This window comes from Lagenorhynchus albirostris, chromosome 15, assembly GCF_949774975.1.
Source record: "Lagenorhynchus albirostris chromosome 15, mLagAlb1.1, whole genome shotgun sequence".
Classification (NCBI taxonomy): Eukaryota; Metazoa; Chordata; class Mammalia; order Artiodactyla; family Delphinidae; genus Lagenorhynchus; species Lagenorhynchus albirostris.
The window spans coordinates 60,110,395-60,129,188 of record NC_083109.1 but is presented as its reverse complement, the minus strand read 5'-3'; the positions used below and the strand labels follow the sequence as shown (position 1 = coordinate 60,129,188).

At 45.7% G+C, this 18,794-nt stretch overlaps 1 protein-coding gene across 1 annotated transcript in view; it reads right to left on the bottom strand.

Annotated features, from left to right (window-relative positions):
• Positions 1-18,113, bottom strand: part of SHISA9 (shisa family member 9) — a 292,396-nt gene extending 274,283 nt beyond the window's left edge. The window contains exons 1-2 of the mRNA XM_060124357.1: positions 17,428-18,113; positions 7,144-7,271 (exon numbers count right to left, since the gene is read on the bottom strand). Coding sequence (XP_059980340.1) covers positions 7,144-7,271; positions 17,428-18,113 — 814 coding nt within the window. The remainder of the gene's footprint in view (positions 1-7,143; positions 7,272-17,427) is intronic.
• Positions 18,114-18,794: the final 681 nt, after the last annotated feature.

Sequence of the window (18,794 nt, the reverse complement as noted above, 5' to 3'; positions counted from 1 at the left end):
ACCAATGTGCATCACTGGCCCCTAGCGAACGGACCACCTTAACATTAATGCTTACTCATTCCACAAAAAATAATAGTAACAGCCAATGTGTATGTTACCAGGCATCAAGCTAAGTCCTTTAAATGTGTTAATTCATGTAATCTCCACAACAATCTCGTAAGGGAGATGTTATTTTATTCTTTTCATAGAATGGAAAACTGAAGTTTACAGATTTAAATAAATTTTTCCAAGACTGCGCAGCTAACAGATGACAAAGCAGACACCCAAGCCAACCATGTCCACCTCCCAAGCCCATATCCCCCAAGCCCTCACTGAACCATCTCAAAGATATATTGTCTAATATCTGATGAGCATCATCACATGTCAGGATCTCATCTATAACACTGAATACTTGAAGAGAAAACCAGAGCTCTTGATCTAAAACCACACAAAGTCAACTCAAGCTATGGCACTGAACCTAAAAATGTTTTTAGTGGATCCAGTATAGATCCACCCCGTAACTCTTATCAGCTCTAAGATTTGCTGACCTGTGTGCCAAAACCATTACAGTCATAGATCTTCAGGTGGAAAGACCATCCTGTCCAGTCATTTCAGGAACAACAGTATTGGTAGCTGTCGTTTGTTAGAAGAGAGTTAAAGCCTCATATGAGTTGAAATCGCCAAGTTCCCTCAAAACTCAAAATCCCAAGGGTCCTGCTAATGGGTTCCCCTGGATCTCTTATGGAGTTTGTGCTAGGCATTCATTCATACATGCGTGTATCCCTTCATTTAACAAACATCCATTGAACACTGTGTAGTTACTAGGCACTGGAGGTACAGGGGAGAGTAAGACAAATGTAAACCCTGCCCCTGCCCCAAGGAAGCTTACAACAGCAATCTCCACCCTGCTACTCAAACACAGCCTTCTTGGAGACCTAGTCCCACTACAGTCCTGAGAAGGAGACCAAGACACTCTCCATCACACCCAACTGATTAATCTGGGGCCAGAGAGCTGATCCAGGGAAGCCAGGCCATTGGTTGGTCAGAAACCAATCACATTTTCTCTCTCTGGATAAAATGAACTAAAAGACACAGTGATTGAGCACATTAAGGACAGAAACGATAGTGATGTTTTACCCACTCCACCACCTGAAGTCCCTGAGGTGTCTTGATTCCTACCCTTCCTGTGCCTGGTTATTCACCAGAAGATAACCCAAGTGCATCCATTAAGGTTCAGGCTATGGAATCAGGCAGACCTGGGCTTGAATCCTGGCTCCTCTGTATATTAACTATGATATCATGGACAAGCTCTTTAATTTTTAATTTTATTATGGATATTTTCAAATATACACAAAGATAGAGAGAATAATGAATCCCCACGTGTTTGGTCACCCAGCTATAATAACAATACTTTTCCCATTTTGTTTCATCTATCATCCCCCACAAAATGAAACCTCTTCCATAGGCTTTTTCATTTATTAGACAAAAATTTATGGAGCTGCTGCCATGAGCCAGCCCAGTTCCTGCTGTGGGGAGTACAGTTGTGACAATACAAAGCATTTGCTCTCGTGGAGTTTACAACTTCGGAGAATACAAAACTTATGAAGAGAATAATGGGAAAATGGGGGCCAAAAGGTAGACAAGGAAGTCCTCTCTAATGAAGTGGCAATAGGGGTAAGAGATGAGATAGAAAAGGCCTGGGAGCCTGTGCTGTAGGCAGGAAGCACAGCATGTGCAAAGGCCCTGAGGCAAGAATGAGCCTAGGCAGTTTGAGGGTTGCTTTGCATATAAAGGAGCTAATATATTCAAAGCATTTAGCACAATGCCTCCAGTTAGGAAGGGCTCAATAAATATTAGTTATTATCCCTAAGGGAGGACTCATCACAAGACAGTATATTGGAGAGTATTTTGGAAACAGCTCTTTCCTGGAATGCCAACTGCTCTTTAGGTTCACTTAACATATTTCCCCCTTCAGCAAACATCTGTACCGTAAGGAGAGATAATGTAGTGTGGTGGTTAAAAACACAGACCTTGGGATGTGACTGGCCCCATTTAAATCCCAGCTCTACCACTTAGTAACTGTATGAACTTTGGACAAGCCACTTAACCTCTCTGACTTCAGTTTATCCGTCCTTGTGATGGGGAAAATAATAGTACCAACCCAATAAGTTCTGTAGGATTCAATGTGGTAGGGGTTTAGAATGCTGTCTGCTCAGTTTACTGTTACTATTACACTAACTCACATATTTCTTTTCTATCTATACTTATCTTTTTGCCTGCCCTGCTTAGGAAATTACCCCCAAATTTATTTTTTACTTATTTATTTATTTTTAATTTTTTATTTTACTTATTTTTTATTGAATTATAGTTGATTTACAATGTCAATGTTAGTTTCAGGTGTACAGCACAGTAATTCAGATCTTTTCCCTTATACATTACCACAAAATATTGAGGAAACTTCCCTGTGCTATACAGTAGGTCCTTGTTGGTAATTCCTCCAGTTTTTAAAAAGTATTTGGGAATATTCCTTCCAGTATCTCCAAAAGTCGAGTATGGGACATCCCGGGTGCCTTGGTAAATATGGACAAATGAATGGAACTCCATTTGGCCCTAGGTATGAGCTGTACAACCTCTTCAGAAACTAAATCATGGGTTTGCTTTTCATCTGATTCCTTGTAAAGCCACTTGGGAATGGTCCTGGGGGAGGAGAGGGCGTGAGTAGAAGCTGGAATAAGAACCTGGTCTTTCTGATGGACTGTGTGTCCTGAAATATCAAGTTAGCATTTCTCTGGAGTTTGGGGTGAGATCTCACTTGCTCAGATTATGCCGTGAAATAAATACTGTAACACTAACCCCATTCCAAAGTGGGGTTGCATGTTTGTATGGAATGTGAGGGTCCTTTGTCCCGTGAGTATACGTGAGAGCACAGTCAGGACAGCAACTGGTTCCATTCCAACAGTGAGCAGGTGAATAATTTAACATGGATGTTTTCATAGACACTGGGAGACACTTTTTATATGGTGGCAATAAAGGTTTTGTAATTGCCGCTGACTTATTCAGTGTTGATTCCAGCCTTCACCATATCATTAACCAATATTGCACAACCAAAATTCTACTATCAAGTTGGCTATACTACTATAATGTAGTGTCCTGGATTGGATCCTGGAACAGAAAAGGGACATTAGGGAAGAAACTAGTGAAATTCAAACAATATCTACCGTTTAGCTAAAAATAACATACTGATGTTGATTTCTTAGTTTTGACCATACCAAAGTCAAGTAAGATGTTAAAATCAAAGTGGCTGAGGAATATACAGAACTCTGTGTACTATCTTTGCCACTTTTCTATAAATATACAATTATTCCCAAATTAAAATTTTATTTCAAAAAAAAAGTGTGCTTTTAACACAAACAAGTTGAGAAACAGTGATCCAGGTGATATGGTGTCCCCACAGCCCCTCATTCACGTCCCCCATTCTTAACACTAGGGACTTCCCTGGCGGTCCAGCGGTTAGGACTCTGCACTTCCACTGCGGGGGGGTGCGTAGGTTCGATCCCTGGTCGGGGAACTAAGATCCTACAAGCCGCCGGCGCAGCCAAAAAAGAAAAGAAAAGAAGAAAAAAAAAGGTTCATCCCGTTCTTAACACCAAAGGGAGCCTACATTTACCCTGGACTCTCAAAAGGGGTGGGAGGTGTCATTGGCAGGCAGGGAGGCTGGGGTCGGGGAGACAGCACGTTCACAGCACTTGAGGACAAAACGTGCCTTCAAAAGCAAGCTGTAATTACACAGAAGCCTGGGAGCCTTTGCAGAAAATCACTATCTCATCTGAATCTACCTCCTGTTAATCAAAGAGGTCCAAGACCTTTTGATTATCAGACTAAATATTTTTAGGCAATATCACTGAATGCCTGGAAAGACCCTTCAGCATCTGCTGAAGAAAAATCCATCTTCAGGTAAAAAAGGCAAGTCCTGCCTATCACCGGAAAAATCAGCTTCACAAAACTGATAAAGGTTGGCAAAAAATTTCCCCATATGGAAGCCCTCTGCTCCCTATTTGCCTTCACCCTAGTCCTTCTCCACTCCCCTCCTTCCAAATATCCAGATTTCCAGACTGACTGTTGATTCTCTTAGCATTTGAACAAAGCATAAGGGAACGATCATAAAGTGATCCAGCTTTAGTATCAAGAGGAGGAGAGATAAATATATGGAGATGATTATTCTCCTAAAGCAATGTCAAGTGAGTAATTGAACAGAGATGAAAATAACATTTAAGTTGGGCCTATCGAACTTCCAGTCAAATCTGGCAACTTGAATGTTTAGTGAAGAACACCCTAAAAATGGCACGATGTGTCCCTTCTTGTTGTATCACAAATAGATGCATCTTTCATTCCGTTTTTTGTAATGGTAAATCTTTGTAGCTCCCATAATGTCCAGAAAAGGGTTTTATACTCAATAGGTGCATGCTAATTCTGGTACCAAGATCTGGTCCTACTTTCTGGTTATTAGACAGAATTCCTTCTCTCCTAGTTCTCTACTGGTCAGAGTGGGCTCTGGTGACGGTTTGGCTTCTTGAACATTTAATAACTGATAAATATCAGTTATCTAGTCCTATCTTCTCAATGAACTTCCCAAATCATTCTTTGTTCTGAACATGCAAATTTTTCCCACATGTCTACAATATATAAAGAGCTCCTGTAAGTCAACAAAAGACAAACATGTAATTACAAGGAAACACAATCACTACCAACTACTGAATTAACTTGTTATATCAATTAAACTTATTAATGTAAATCTGTGGAAAGGCTATATGCTTCTTATTTTCAGATAGTCCCAAAAACAGTTGGAAATAAGGATTGAACCAACCTAGCAAAATTATATGAAATTAATATCTGTGGTAATTCTTATGAGAATGCAGTGTTTGTGACATAACACCTGGAATTCTCCCCTGTAGTTTGCCAGGAATGCTCTGGTGTAATTCTACCCAGTAAAATATTACAAGACACATTTTTTTTCTTAGTATAAAAAGACCATTGATTACTGAAACACAAATATAGACTAAAAGCAAGAATCATAAATAAACCAAGTTAGCCTGTCACAGGAGACTATTGAATTGCTCAGTACCTAGACACCCATCTCTGAACAACAATTTGTTCTCAGTACAACTTTAAACAAAAATCCCTTACTAAAGGGACTTCCCTGGTGGCACAGTGGTTAAGACTACACGCTCCCAATGCAGGTGGCCTCGGTTTGATCCCTGGTTGGGGAACTAGATCCCACATGCATGCCCCAACTAAGAGTTCGCATGCCACAACTAAGGAGACCACCTGCTGCAGCTAAGACCCAACACAACCAAAAAGATAAATATTTGTTTTTAATTCCTTACTAAAGCAAGATTCATTAATGTCGCCTGCCCTTTTTGCCTGATGGAATGGTGAAATTTGAGTGCCTTCAATGATTTTGTTATTCCACTCAAGTGTTGATTCAAAATCATCCTAAAAATTGAAACTTCAAATGAGAAACTTTCAACAGCTGCCTTTTATAGCCAGGGACTCAATACTATTTCCGCTTTCTCTACTTCATGGTCGTAATCACTCACTTATGATGTTTGGGACTCACGTACACCTAGGTTCAACTTATTTCCCAGTGCATTCTGAAGGAGAATGTGCTCATTTCCATCAAAACCAGAATTGGATATGATTGCCATATCAGAGTTGGCGCAATTTACCATATCTTTCAGGGCTGTGAGATTTGGTCATAAAACTTCCAATGGCTGGTGTATTTTGCTCTAAAATGTGGCTATTTCTCATATCATTTTATGGTCCAGTTCACAAATAAATAATGTCAGATTATTTAATATAATGAAACCTAAGACCTACTTAGTAACCCATTTTCAAACCATGTACACATTGACTTTGCCAACATACAGCGACATTTCCAAGGCCATGAACAACTGTCACCATGCAGAATCAGAGAATTTTCATCACCTATGTCAAATTCCACAGGCTTATTCCTCTACCCGTTGAGCAAGAAAATTTGCAACCAGTCCAAAAGTATGATTCAGCAAATAAAACACCAATGCCGCTCCTCGTGCAGCTTTAGCAAAGGCGACCCAGACTAGAAAAATGTGCACTGCCAGAAATGTTTCTGTTTTTAAGAACCTCCAGCCACAACTGAATGCATCCTTTAAATTGTCTGGCTTTTGTTATTGTAAACCAACCCCTCCACATTACTTTAATGTGGCGGTTACTTGAAAACATAATTGCTAGGAGTAACCACGGTAGTACACTACCGTCAAAAACAAAACCATCTTGTTTTCCCCACTCCCTGTTCTCAGTGCACCGGCTCCATAATGTATGTCGTATATACAGATCTTTGAAAGGAAAGAAAATCTTTGGGACCATACTAAGATCCCCAACTATGCTCCATCAGCTAAAGAATACATATTGAAACACAATAGCAAATGCAGCTTTTTTTTTCCTGGAAGAACAATGGAACAATTTGCTACTGTTGAATCACACATACACGCCCACCCCAAACATAACCACAACTCAAAACTCCATACACACGCACACACGCACACACATACGCACACACAGAGTTTGTGGATTATATTTACGAAACTCTAGTTCTATGAAAAATAAATCTAGTTCTTCTGAACCAGTGTCTGTTAACTGAAAGCAGCATGAAACCTAAAAGACACAATTGGTCTACCTCAGGAGGGAGACAGATAAGCAAATGAACCATTGCTTAACAGATTACCCAATCAAGATGAACCAACAAAATGGGTTATCGGCTAACAGATTTACTATCTAAGATGAACCAACCAAGTAATCCATTGGTTAACTAGGTACCCAACCATGATGAACCCACCAAGAGGGCCATTAGTTAACAGATCAACCAAGATGAACCACCCAAGTGGTTCTGCTAATAAAAGAAGCAAACATGAGAAATCCACCAAGTGGGCCACTCTTTAACAGAGAAACAAACCAAGTGAAATCTGAGGATGCCAAACACAGTTTGATCCAGAAGAGATAAAATAAAACTTCTTATTCAACAAATAGAAGCTCTTCATGGACCCAAACATACACCATGAAATCTGGAGTGGTGTGACCACCACTTGGGTCCCCACACAGGACTGGAATGGATCGCACAGCTGTACTTACGAAGATTATTTATGGGGGTTCTGGTATCCATGTTCTCATAATGCTGGACATGGACCACGATGTTGAGATCTCTCTCCATGTGGTCAGTGTTGCAGTGGCCCTGTGGCCTCATGACATCTGCAAGGGCCCTGAAAGAAGAGAAAATTTAAATCTGTTCATTCAAAACAATGATTGGCACATACTTGGGCCTATGAACAAAAGACAAGACCCCTTCCTCCATGGAGCTGCCATTCTACTGAGGGGCAGAGGGGAAAAAAAGACATTAGTAAGTAAGATCACTGCAATTAGAGATTACATAAGGACCTCACGCAGAACAGTTCACATGCCTCTCACAATAGTGATGTAATAGCAGTGTTACCTACTTTATAGAGTTGTTGAGAGGATTAAATGATGAATATATGTAATATGTCTGCACCCCACAAGTTTAGTTCCCCTTTATGACTAACCCTAGATACCAACACTTCACATACAGCAATGGCCCACTATTCCTAACAATAAGTAACATTTACTGAGTACTTACCGTAAGCCAGGCACTATACTAGTCACGTTACATACTTTAATTCAACTAAGCAGCATGTAAACATCTTATGAGGATTATTACTCTATGTTCGCAGTTGAGTAAACAAAGACTCAGAGAGGTGAATTGATTCCACTTACATGAAATGTTCAGAATAGGCAAATCCACAGAGACAAAGTAGATTAGTGGTTGCCAGGGGCTGGGGGTGTGGGAGGGGAAATAGGAAGTGACTGCTAATGAGTGAAGGGTTTCTTTTTAGGATGATGAAAATGTTCTAGAATTAGACAGTGGTGATGGTTGCTCAACTTTCTGAATATACTAAAAACCACTGAATTGTACACTTTTTAGTATTTTTTAATATTTATTTATTTGGCTGCGCCAGGTTTTAGTGGCGGCACGAGGGATCTTCATTGTGGCATGTGGGATCTAGTTCCCTGACTAGGTATCAAACCCAGGCCCTCTGCATTGGGAGGGTGAAGTCTTAACCACTGGACAACCAGGGAAGTCCCTGTACACTTTTTTTTTAATCCTAAATATACTGAGATGGAGTGGTCTGGAAAAGCCTTCCTGAGGAGGTGATATTTGAATACAGCCCTGAGCAGTAGAAGGAGTTGGTCACATAAAGACAATGAAAGAACATTCTGGGCAGAGGGGCAGCAAGTGCAAAGGTCCTGAGGCAGGAAAGAGTTCAGGTATCTGAGGGACAAGCAAGAAGGCCAATAAAGCTGGATTATGGCAAACAGGGGGGATAATGTTACAAGGTGTGGATTATCCATTCTCCAAAACAAAAAAATGCCCAAGTTAACTCAGCTAATCAGTGGAGGGACTAAGATACAAATCTGAGTGTCTCTGAAATCAGAGTCCAGGCTCCTTCCTACTCTGTGCAGTAAGCAAGGCCTGAAACTCAAAGGGGCTGCAGGGAAGGAATGTTTGAAACATAGAATAGATGCCTCCCAAACCTAATTTGCCTTTTTTCACTTTTAAACAGGCTCTTTATATGAACTTCAGGGGATCTCTGAACTCCTCTGGAATTGAATGGAAATTTTATTTGTGCGTTTTTCTCGAAGAAGAAGCCATAGATCTCAACAGATTCTCTAAGGAGTCTCTCCAAAATTTCAGAATATTCGGACTTTCAAGAGGACAGCAAAGTATATATTCAGGATGTCTATCCATGAACTCGGTCAGCACTGCCATCAGCAGATTCCCTGGGCTTCTTCTCAGTGCCAAAATTCATGAAATTCACCTAAAAGCCAAGCCATACTTTTTCCAAGGCAGCCCTTCCCAGAGCATGCAGTGAAGACAGGGATTCTTAGTACCCGCACATCCTGGACAAGGAGTCTTCAAGATGTGGTCCACTCACTCAGGGACTGCCTAAAATAATTTGGCATGGGGCAAGGAAACATGAGAACTTCTGTGTATGGTCTTTAGTCATTAAGAATAAGAAATAAATTTAATATGTGAATTGATGCTGGAGCCCTCATTTGGAATACCCATGTCAGATGGTGAGAATCTGGAGTCTTGGACCAAGGAGGGTGGCTAGCAGTGGCACCATCATTAGGCTGCATCACCTGTATTGCAGTTATGTGCACCCCTAAAGCGGATGTGCAGGCAAAGTATCTAGTTTTACCAGGCTAGCCATCACTACGTGGACATGGGGCTTAAAAATGTCCCCCATAACAAAACCACAGCTTGGAGATAATACTGATGACACAAGCACAGGAAAAGGAAAGAGTGGACTTTCCCCTTCTCTTCAACAGCTTCTCACAAGGTTAAAACAATGATGGCCTATTCAGATCAAAATGAAGTCAGCCAAAAATAATCAAAGCTCTCAGGAAAACTATTCAAACTATGGATTTATTTATGAATGATGAGCTTCATCCTCAACACACATTAGGCTTTGAGAGATGAGCTAATGATTGCACCAAGTCAGCACCATTGGCAACAAATTGTAAATATTTATTTCACCTTCAGCTCACTTTAATATTTCTGTTCTTATGTATGCTTTATAGTGTATCTAAACAACAAGGCCCTATTGTATAGCACAGGGAACTATATTCAATATCCTGTGATAAGCCATAATGGAAAAGAATATGAAAAAGAATATATATATATATATATAAAAAACTGAATCACTTTGCTGTACAGCAGAAATTAACACATTGTAAATCAACTATCCTTCAATAAAATTTTAAAAAATAATAAATGCTATAGTGTACATAATTTTTGTTGGTATGTGCACATATTGGGGTGTATGCTAAAAAAATGTTACAATTAGGGATGTGTTTTTAAAAATTAGTGAATTAGTGGAAAGAACCAACTATGTACTACAAGCCAAACAAATGCCCAAGGAATTGGTATTTATGTGTGACACATACTTCAGGTGCTTCTCAAACTCGAATGTGCATTCAGATTACCTTCAGGGTCTTGTTAAGATGCAGATTCTGATTCAAGGTGTCTGAGGCAGGGCCTGAGATTCTGCTCAAGCTCCCAGGTGATGGAGATGCTGCTGGTCCACAGGCCACAATCTGAATAGCAAGATCCTAAAGGTAATGTCATGGTAAATTTTATGTGTCAACTTGACTGAAGAGAACAAAGATTTGGTCAAACATTCTGGATGCGTCTGAGAGGGTGTTTTTGGATGAGATTAACATTTAGATTGATAGACTGAGGAAAGCAGATTGCCCTCCATGGGGTGGGCCTCATCCGATCAGTTGAAGGCTGGAATAGAACAAAAGGCTGACCCTCCCCCAAGTAAGAGAGAATTTCCCTGCCTGATGGCCTTCAAACTGGGACGTCAGCTCTTCATGTTTCTACAGCTTTCAGACTCAAACTGGGACCTTGACTCTGCAGACGTTGGACCTCCCAGCTTCAATTAACATGTGTGGCAATTCTGCATAAATCTCTTCATAGATAGATAGATGACAGATAGATAGATACATAGATAGATACATAGATAGATCTCCTAGAGGTTCTGTTTCTCTGCAGTACCCTAACTAACACAGGCACCTTATTGAAGAAACTACACTTTTCCTTGATATCCCTTAACCCAGCTCCAAATTGTTAGTTAAAACATTGCCATTTTTGAGGTTGAAGATGATGGAATATTGGCAATTTCATAAGGTTCAACTTAGTATCACTTCACTTGTATATTTACTTGTACATTACCTGTCTCCTGCCATTTGACCATGAGCTCTGTACCTGCACTATCTGCTGCATTCTCAGAGCTCTCTGCACAGGGCTGGGTACTCAATAAAAACCTATTGAATGAAAAACAAAAACCTATTGAATGAATATATCAATGAGCAAATGAATGACTGAATGAGAAGATACCTTATGTCATATAAACCAGGATGTCAGGAATAAGAACTCCTATGTGCCAGGTACCGTACTAGGACACAGGTGACAGATGGGGAAGAGACTGTTAGCATCCCTGCACTCCTTAATGTGAAAGATAACGGAAGGAGACAGATAATAAACTAGTAAACTAGTAAATTATTAAGTTCATTTTAGACTGTAATGTGAAATGAAGCAAATAACATTGAGTGATGGGCTGGAGGGGGCAAGGAGGGGGGCGTTAGTAAGTAAGCCTGTGGGGTCAGGGACAGTGTCTCAGACAGGTGACATTGAGCGGAGACTTGAATGCAGAGGAGGGGCCAGCCAGAGAATTTGAGGCAAACGAACACAATAACTCCAAAGCAGCAATGAGCGTGGCATAGCTGAGGAACAAAAAGAAAAGGCTGCATCCCTTTTCTTTCCAATTACAGAAAGCAAATAAAAGACCCCAGCATTACCGAACAAAGCTCAGAGTTCCAGCATCTTGCTTCATAGCCTCCAGGGGTTCCAAGGTCTAAACTATGTCCTGACTTTTAAACACTTGAATGGGATTCCTGAGAATTTCCTCTTTTACCAGAAGCATCATTTATTTTTCAAGGATCTAAGGGCAATGGGCACCAGGTACCTTTCTGGAGTAGTGGTTATACAGGTGTAGACATTTGTCCAAGCTCATCAAACTGTACAGACAATGTGTGTGCATTTTATTGTGTAAATTAGACCCCAATAAAGTAGATTTTTTAACATCTTTATTGGAGTATAACTGCTTTGCAATGTTGTTAAAGTTGATTTTTCAAATGTAAGGACTCAGTACCCAAAGAGAAGCAAACATATTCTGCAAAGAGAAATAATTTAGACTTTTCCATGGCCAACAGTATATGCATTCATGGGCTTCTCCAGCCTGGGGAGCTGGTGGAAGCCACAAGATAACCATAAATGTGTAAGAAAAAGGGGAGGTGGAAGGGAAGCTGGAATAAGAGAGAAAAGGCAAGGGAAGAAGGGACATATATCACTTGATGCCATTTCTTTGCAAGAGACTCCAATACTTGTGAAGCATGTTTGAAAAACACACAGGACATTGTGCTACATAATTTGTCACTTGGATTTCAGATTCTGTCTGAAGGTGGGCAAAATAATGACGTGTGTTCCCTACTGGCTTCGAGTGTAGAGAGCTTCCTGCCCCAAGGTCATTTCTTACCGATGCCTTTGCCAAGGGGCTGGCCCTGCCAGGGGCAGATGCAGAAAACATGCCTAGTCTTGATCTGACAGCGGCTCCGTGAACTGGCCCTGATGTGTGCACTGTTACTTGCAGGGCATCGAGCACCTCTCTGTGATCTGCAAAGACTGAAGTCCTGCATCTCAGTGATCCAAGGCAGTGCAGCCTAGTAGTCAAGGATCCGTGCTACAGCCTCAGACTGTCTGGGCCTGAAGTCCAACTCCTCCACTCACTAGGGGCTTGTGCATCCTCTTGGAAAGCAATCTGTGCCTCTGTGAAAGGCAGACTGTCATAAGGCGGACCTCCTTGTGGTGGGACATGAAATTAAATGAGAATTTACACACAAGCTTATGGCAAAATAGTAAAATGAAGTGTAAATAGTAATAGTAAAAGCAAGTGTTCTTCAATATCACCCAGGCCATGCATGCATCTAATGTTGTCTAATGTTGCAATGCATCTAATGTTGTCATACATGGATCGTCTCTCCTATTGTGAACCTGCCACTCCTTCTGCTAAAATTAAATGCAAGCCCAGAGAGGTTATAAGACTTGGCCAATGTCACACAGCTAAACAGTCATAGCAGAGCAAGGGCTAGACACAGAGTTCCAGACTACAACTTCACCCACTTCGGTAGATAAGGGTTAGAAAATTCCAGTAATAAGGATGATGATAAAGGGTAATAGTCACTGAGCAGTGACCATATGGCAGGCCCTGCTCTAAGAGCTTTCTAAGCCCAGTCTCAGTGAATCCTCACACAAGCCTATGCTACAGGGACCCTCATCATCCCATTTTGTAGGCAAGAACCTGAGAATCAGAGAAGTGACATAAATTTCCCAGAGTCACACAGCTATTAAGTGGCTGAGCTGGGACTGAATCTGGAGCCATCTGACTTGCGCCCATTTCTGTTAAGATCAGCCTGATGACCTCTCTGGGGACTGCAGGTAACATAACTGAGTGAATGGGGCTGGGGGGGCGGGGGGGCGGTGGCTGGAGATTAAACCTAAGAGGGTCCTAGAGGGAACAGTTGCTGTTTGAATATGCAGGTCCAATATTACCAGACCTATCCATTTCTCAAGAGAAATCAGAAATCTGGATTTCTGTGTGAAATCTCTCAGTTTTTAAATGTTGGCAATTGGTTCTAAGTTGGTTTTAAAACACCATACTTAATAGAGACTAAAGAGATTTCACAGCCAAAGGCAGTGAGCTTTGACTGGATCCTGGTTTGAGAAACTCTAAAAGCTCTAAAAGACATTTCTGGTACATGACTGGGAAAACAGTAATACAGTTGGCTATTTGACGATGTTACGGAATTTTTGTTCTTTTTCTTGGGTGTGATACTGGAATTGTGTTATGTGGAAGAATGTCCTTGTTCTTAGGAGATCCACACTGAAGTATTCAAGGATGAAGCGTCATGTCTGCAACTTATTTTCAACTGCTTCAGCCAAAAAACAAAGGGAAAACAGAGAGGAAGGGAGGGAAGGAGAAAAGAAGGAAAAAAGAAAGGAGGAAAGAAGGAAGAGAGATAGCAAACAGGACAAAATACTCATAATTGTTAAATCTAAATTGGTAGTTCTTAACTGGGAGTGATTTTGCCCCTGGATGACTTTTGGCAACACCTGAGGACGTTTTTAATTGTCCCGAATGAAGCGTGGGGTGGGTGCTACCTGCACCTGGTGGGTAGCGTCCAGGGCTGCTGCAATGCTCAGGACAGCGCCCATAGCAAAGAATTATCCAGCTCCGAATGTCAACAGTGTAAGGGGAAGAAACCCTGCTCTAGATGAAAGATATACTGGACTTCGTGTTTATTCTTCTTTCAAGTTTTTTGTATGTTTAAAATGTTTCACAATAACAAATTGAGGAAAACTTAAAAATAAGAATACCTAAATAGAAATACCTTGCAGACCAAACAAAACAGGTCTGCATGGTTTGGTACCCATAGCTGGCCACCATTTGCAGTCACTTCTTCCAATAAATTGTGCTTGAATGTGGCAGCTGTTACAGCTGCTGAATGAGCATCTGTACAGTTCTCCCAACATCACAAGCAAGGTCCATGCACGCTCCTGGAACCGCTGTCTTTCCGTTTTTTCAGTCCTAATCAGCCCAAAGGGAAGCGTGGGATGTGCCCAGGACTCTGAGCCTAGAAACTGACCTCCTCAAACACAAGCACACTGGTCATCAATACCAGTCAGGGTGTGACGTGGGAGCAGCACGTGCTGTTAAGTCTTTGAGAAGATACTTTCGGATGAGGTAAGAACATCCCAGTGACCCTAGCAGCTGCAGACAAAGTAAATGAAGAGGCTGCAGCCAGCAGGTTAATTTCACCTAGAAGCCACGGTATAGTCTCTCTGATGCCGAGCTTGGTGTGCTGGCCCCACCCAAGCATCCCATGGCCCCGTGCAGGCAAAAGTGGATGAGGCCACTGCCATGGCTGGGACTTGAAATGATTAACTGCATCAGCAGAGCAGGATGCGTTTGGTGAGAACTTGGGGCGGCCCCCAGCACCACAGAAATACACATAAAGGCTACACACACGGGGAAAACCAGCAATAGAATGTAAATAAGTAAGAGTCACACTGGATGAATTCATCCATCCTCAACCCTGTAAAATATTCCCGAATCAAGACCAGTGTTTCTCCAAGTGTGGACCACTTTACGTGAGCCATTCAGGGAGGTGGTGAAATGCAGATTTCCGAGGCCCAGACGGATGGATTTAGTATCTCTCTGGATCGAACTCAAGACTGTGCATTTTAGGACGCTCCCCAAATTCTGACGCTCACTCAACTGAAAACATCTGCCCCAGACACAGCTGAAACCAGGGGACTAGGGATCACACAACTTTCTGTGTGACCTTGAGCAAGCCATCAACCTCAGCTATGATTTACTCCTATGTAAGTGGGAATTAAATTAGCACCTGTCTCATCGCTGTGCAAACTAAACGAGAAAATGTTTACACACACACACACACGCACACACACCTCTAGTATAGCGCCTGGCACCCAGAACTGTGCTCAGCAAATGTTACTTCCTTTTCCTGGACAGTGATTGGCTGAACACTGTAAAGCCTGGAGAGATACACAGAAGTATGGATGGTCAGGCCCCACCCTAGAGGTTCTGATTTGAACCATCTAGGGTGGGGCTCCCAGCAAGACGACTCTTTTAAAAGCACTCCAGGTGACCCTAAACATCAGCCGAGGTTGAAAACTATACTTTAGGAGTTGCACGTAAGAATCAACCATCCTTTCTCTTCAGGAGTACATACTTTCGCTCCATGCTGGAATTCCCAAAATGTATGCAAGGAGAGCCTGTGTGAGGCTCTGCTACCCCAGGACTGGGTACGCCTAGATTTCACCTCCAAGCAGACCTCTTCCGATACCTGCAGAAGAATGTGGCTGCAGCCTGCTGGGCTGAAGTAAACAGAGCTGCAAGGGGGCAGGACCAGAAGTTGAGTCCCTGCTGGCCTGAAGCTAGCATCTTTCTCCCACAGATGCCCAAAGGTTAGCTCCCCTCTCCACCTTCTCACCTCCCTCTTCAGGCCTCTCCACCCCCATCCCAACCAAACAAGGAGGACTCCTGTAAGAGCTGGTTTGCAAGGCAAAGGCTCCAAGGAGATTTCAGCAGAGGAATTAAGCCGAAATCTGCAAGGCAGTCTACCTATATCCCTGGGTGAATCTCCCTACCAAGGCAACAGTCTCTGCCGCAGCCCTGCTTCCGTGTCTCACTCTCACCTTAATACAGACCCTTGGCGAGGACAGTAGGGGAAGTGAAACCACCCGGCCCATGCGGTTGGCGATCGGGCACCTTGGGGTTACGGGGAGGTGGGCGGGGCCTGCTCTTGACTCTTTAGTAGGTCAGGCTTTCTTGAATGCCCTGGGAGCTTACTTCTGTGCCTCCAGACCTCAACATCCATCCACACCTCCCTACTGACCCAAACCGAGAGGAACTTCCTCACCTCTTCCCCCAAATTCTTCCCATCTGGAAAAAAAAAAATCGGATAATCTGAGTATAAGTAGAAAATAAGTACTAGTGAGGTGGTGATGTTCCTTCGCCTATTTTTGGTGGGTCTCTTTGTTGAGATTTTTGAGGCGGGCACACTGGCACCCGGAGGTGCGGGGTGTGTGTGTGTTGGGTGGGGCATGGGGGGAACACATGGCGACTCTGTTGCCCATATTTGGAAAAAGAATAAACCTGGCGCCCCAGTCATCCAGCTGTTCGCAGGCCACCCGGCGCTCTTCAACCCCGCCCGCCCGGACCTCACACCAACCCCAGGCCTCACCCCGGCCGGGGGCTGCGTCCTCGCGTCTGCGTGTTCCGCCTCAAAGTTACTAGGTTGTGCGAATCGATTTAGATACTTAAAAAAAAAAAAAAAGCAAAAGGCAAATAGCTCCGTTAATCCCAAATGCCTTCTCCCATCTGCTGAGACCTGCTCGTGCTGAGACTTGCATAATGAACAAGGCAAAAGGGGAAGTTGACGAATCAGAGTATCTGGGGGGTGAAGGCACGCGGGGAGAAGGCTCCGGTCCTTGGAGACCACGCCAGCCTGGGCAAGGGGGGGCAGCGCGCAGCTGAGGTCGCTGCCCCAGGCGGGGAGAGGTGGCGACTGGAGAGCGGGACGAGGGGGTTAAGGGGAGGGGTGGCGAGGTCCGAATTCCAGGGACCTGGCAGCTCGGAGAAAGCGAGGCGGCCGCTCCAAGCACAGCTTTTGTTCTCGCCCTCCCCGCACTCTCCACCTCCCTCGCCACATTTTCGCGAGTCGTACGAGTTGCAGGCGGCACACACTCCTTGCCTGCCTCCCTCCCTCCCTCCCGCACACACGCGCGCGCGCGCGCGAGCTCACACACGCCCCCCTTCCCTTTCGGGCTCGCTGGCCCCTGTTTACCTAGAGGCTAGTATCTGGAATCCGAAGGCTGGACCCCCTCCCCAAAGCCCAAGACTTCGGAGCCACGGGTTCCCAGGGACTGTGTGTCTCAAGCCCGCTGCAAGCCTCGGCGGGAGGGGGCGGCAAGAGGGCGGGGGAGGAGAAGACACCCCTAACCCCCACACACGCTCATGTCCGCACCTGTGCTGAGCGCAGCGTCCCCTCTCTGCGCTCTCAGCCCAAGTTGGCTGCTCGGGTGACATACCCCCGCGGAGAAGCGAGGGTCGGGGGGAGCGCCATTGCCTCCAGGAAGGTGGAGAGGAGAGAGTAGGGAGAGCCCGGAGGGGGGGGGGGAAGGCAGCCCACCTGGACATGTGCTCCCTTTGGGGCCGGTGCGCTTTCTCCAGCCCCAGCTTGGTGAAGATGCCCACGAGCACCATGACGGCCACCACCCCGCAGATGATGTAAACGATCAGGTTGGTCTTGTCCTTGGTGGGGTCGTGCAGGGGGTCGTCCTTGCGCGCTGGGGGCTTGCCGGTGTTGAGCCAGAGTGGAGTGTCGTAGTTGGTGCAGGTGCTCTGGTTCAGTCGCCGCTTCTTAAACGTGCAGCAGAACCGGAAGCCACAAGTCCCGCAGCAGAAGATGAAGTCGCCCGAGCTGCAGTTGAACGGCGGGTCCCACTGGCCCATGACATCGAAGTAGCCCCGGCAGAAGTCCGGCGTGGGCGCCCGGGTCGGGGGTGCGTCCGAAACCCCCACGCCCTCACCGACCTCTCCGGAGGCGGCCCCCGAGCGGTTGCCCCCCGCCAGCACCACCACGCCGCCCAGCTGCGCCAGCTGCCCGTGCCCCGCTCGCTCCTGCGCCCGGCACACGCGGGCGCACAGCTCGGTGAGGAAGCAGCCGAGGAGCAGCCGGAGGACGCGGCGCATCGTGTTTCCCAGCCCGGGCTCGGCCGCTCGGCCGCTGCTGGAGCCGCTGCAGCCGCCTCTCGAGGCGCGGCCGAAGCTGCCGAGGCTGCTGCCGGGGGCTGCGAGCCGCCGCGGGCCGCACATGCAGGGAGCGGCGCGGGGCGCTCGGTGGTCGGCGGCCACTGCGCTCGGCTCAGCCCGCGTTCGCCTCCAGCGCGCAGCGCGCCGAGGGGCCGGTCGGGGAGGAGCGCGCCGGTCGGGCGGGGGGAGGAGGAGCGGGGGCAAGCGCGGGGTGCAGGTCCGGATGGCCACAGGGGGAGGCGGGGGCCGGAGAGCAAGGGCGAGTCGGTCTGTCCGCGCCTCCCCTCGGCCGGCGGCTCTGGACTCGCCGCCCCGCGCCCGCTCGCAGGATCCCTCTCACCTCTCCAGCTGGCCAAGTGCGCCGGAGAGAGCTAAGCAACACTTGTGGAATGAAGGGAGGGCAGGAGGGAAGGGGGAGGGGGAGGAGGGCGGGCAGAGGAGGCGCGGGGGGGGGGCGAGGGGGCGGGAGCGAGCTGGAGAGGGGCGGGGGCGCGGGAGAGGTGACTCGGGCTGGCGGGCGCCAATTGGGGGGCGTGCAGAGCTGAGCCTGGCTGGCGGGCGGAGAGGAGCGAGCTCCGGCAGCCGCAGAGGCTGAAGCACAGCTCGGATTTCCCGGCAGGTGGAAACGGCTGCGGGACCTCCCGCGCCCTCTCTGGAGGGGAGCCGCGGCTCAGACCTGTTCCGGGCGCAGAGGCGGCTCCGCCCGGGGCTTTTTCCCGGGAGCGTGCGCAGCAGCTGCGGCTG